Raw genomic sequence first — 2,306 nt, 5'->3', positions numbered from 1 at the left:
TAAAGGAGAACTATGAGGGGGGAGGGGGGGGGTGCTTTTCACTCCCCTCATAGTTCTAGCCGACCTGTGACAATGAGACTGTCACAGGTCGGCTCAGTAGATTGGGAGGTGAGGGAACACATACCGGCGTTCGCTCACCTCTCGATCCTGTCACGGCTCTCTGCCGTGACAGGGGAGGGGCTGGATTCCCCCCTCCCCCCTCCGATCCTCCAGCACTGACTGGCGGAACGGACAGGGGAGGGGGCGGGCACAGCTGGCTCTGCCTCTAGATAGGCAGAGCCAGCTGTCACTCACGCAGCTGGGCGGATCTCGACATCGATGTCGGGATTCGCTCCGGCTGCGGCGTCTCAGTATACCGCGAGCTGTAGCTCCCTATATACTGAGCTTAGGGTGACGGGAGGGCGCTAGTTTGTGTCCTCCTGTTACCCCAAGGAGAACTATGGGGGAAAGCCCCGACGCCATAGTTCTCCTTTAAAGCTTCAATTGAACACAAGGTGGGAGCAGAGGACGAAGGAGGGAACAGGCACACTTAAGAACAAGATCACACAGGGGCTCATACACACGCACACAAATGTAGAATCGCATACACACACACAATAGGTTGAACTTGATGGACCTGTGTCTTTATTCAACCTCAAATACTATGTAAAATGAGACTCCTTGTAATGGCAGGTGGGCATTCCTGGGAACCCAGAGAGCTCAACGACTGACTCCCAAAAGACATTTAGTAATCTGGTGGGTGACGTCACCTGCCACCCTCAACCCAAAACCGAAACATCAGCTCACAAGAAACTGACTCTCGAGTGCATGCAGTTATCTGTTGGCTACAACAGTTCACATTCGACAGACATGATGTACAAGGTTCACTTGAACCATTCAGCAATGCTCGGTATGGTCCTATAAGAAGGGGTCTTTTTCAATACTTTGCATATTTTGCAGTACGCTGCTAGAAAACTGCTAGGGGATCTTGTCGGCTGATATCTGGCCCTCCAGTTAAAATACTGTCGGTATCTTTCCTCATCTTTATCCAGACTCAGAAGATGTTCAGCCAGTTCCTGGGGAGACGCAAAGTCATCAACGTGAATGAAAGCGTCGGGTGGAACGAAACGCTCGTAGTTTTTACGTGGAGGACCCATGCCGATGGGCACAGTTCCCGCTATTAGTGAACTTCTCCAGAACTTCTCCGTGATGTAATCCTCATGTATGGAATTCTCGAAGGCGAGGTAGAACTTATACGTGGCCAGAGTTTGCAGCATCTCTTCTCGCGGCAGAGTCATAGCATGTTTTCCATAGACGTCGACTGGAATGTATTTCTTTAACTCCTCGTAATATTTGGTTCGTCTGTACTTCGGCTTCCAGTTGCTTACTGTCCATGCCACCAGCTTTGACTTTTTCGGGATAGTAAAATTTTCTTTGCTGTCAATGTTTTCTAGCCAGCCATATGGGGTAAATATATCCGAATCGAGACGGTAAGACATTGTGAGGTTAATGTTCTTGTCCATGAAGGTTAAATTTGCACAGTTGGTCGGAGACTCTATGCTGAACCAGATCCAGTATTGGTGAGGTGGCCTCAGTGCTGGAGGTAAAAGCTCTTCTGACTTTTGTACATCCCTATGACTGATAACAACAGCGTCTGCCATAGAGTATGAGGTGCGGTTCACAGTGTAGAAACAGCCGGAGCTTTCAGAGTTTGGACATCTATTTAGAGGAAACTGGTATCCTAATGGCCACGTCCAAAGTAAGATGGTCAGCAGAGGCTCATCGGAGGTCTCTGACTTCTTAGAAGGCACCCTCCGCTTTGGCACAAACAGCCAGCTTGATATCCCTGAGCGTTTTGTCACGGAGTGTGACGCCGCCATTGGCCTGTGTTTTATCTCAATGTTTATTTTAGCCGATCGTCTTTCTATCTGGAAATAAGCAAATGTGAAGTAGGAGACGGTTCCAAGTAATAAAGTGCTGAAGAAGATCAAAGTCCATTTTGAGGATTGTTTTTGGAAATCCATACACAGGTGCAGGGGGGTCCCTGAATGTGACCAATACACGAGAGTCTTCTTTGATGTTCAGCTTTGGGTCCCCGTGCCTGAGAAATAAGGAATATATGGGCTGGTATTAAATCTGGCAATAAAACAAGTATAGAACATGTATGGCGGCATCTCAAAGCTTTTCTTTGAAGATGAAAAACTAAAACCATAGTTACATAGTTACGTAGTATTTGAGGTAGAATAAAGACAAAAGTCCATCAAGTCCAACCTATTGTGTGTATGTGTATGGTCCTACTGATGTGTGCGCATGTATAGGTCCATGTG

At 47.7% G+C, this 2,306-nt stretch overlaps 1 protein-coding gene across 1 annotated transcript; it reads right to left on the bottom strand.

Moving 5' to 3' along the window:
- Window positions 1–863: 863 nt before the first annotated feature.
- Window positions 864–1,859, bottom strand: LOC108802803 (galactoside 3(4)-L-fucosyltransferase-like). Its single transcript, XM_018574657.1, has one exon. The coding sequence runs from the start codon at window positions 1,857–1,859 to the stop codon at window positions 864–866; it is 996 nt and encodes a 331-aa protein (XP_018430159.1).
- Between the last annotated feature and the right edge of the window lie 447 nt (window positions 1,860–2,306).

The sequence above is a fragment of the Nanorana parkeri genome, unplaced genomic scaffold, assembly GCF_000935625.1.
Source record: "Nanorana parkeri isolate BGI_ZX_2015 unplaced genomic scaffold, ASM93562v1 scaffold3130, whole genome shotgun sequence".
NCBI lineage: Eukaryota > Metazoa > Chordata > Amphibia > Anura > Dicroglossidae > Nanorana > Nanorana parkeri.
Note: the sequence above shows the minus strand (reverse complement) of the source record. Positions and strands in the feature narration are given on the sequence as shown.

Excerpts from the sequence above, each read along its gene's own strand:
- LOC108802803 (XM_018574657.1), bottom strand. The coding sequence starts at position 1,859 with ATGGCGGCGTCACACTCCGTGACAAAACGCTCAGGGATATCAAGCTGG.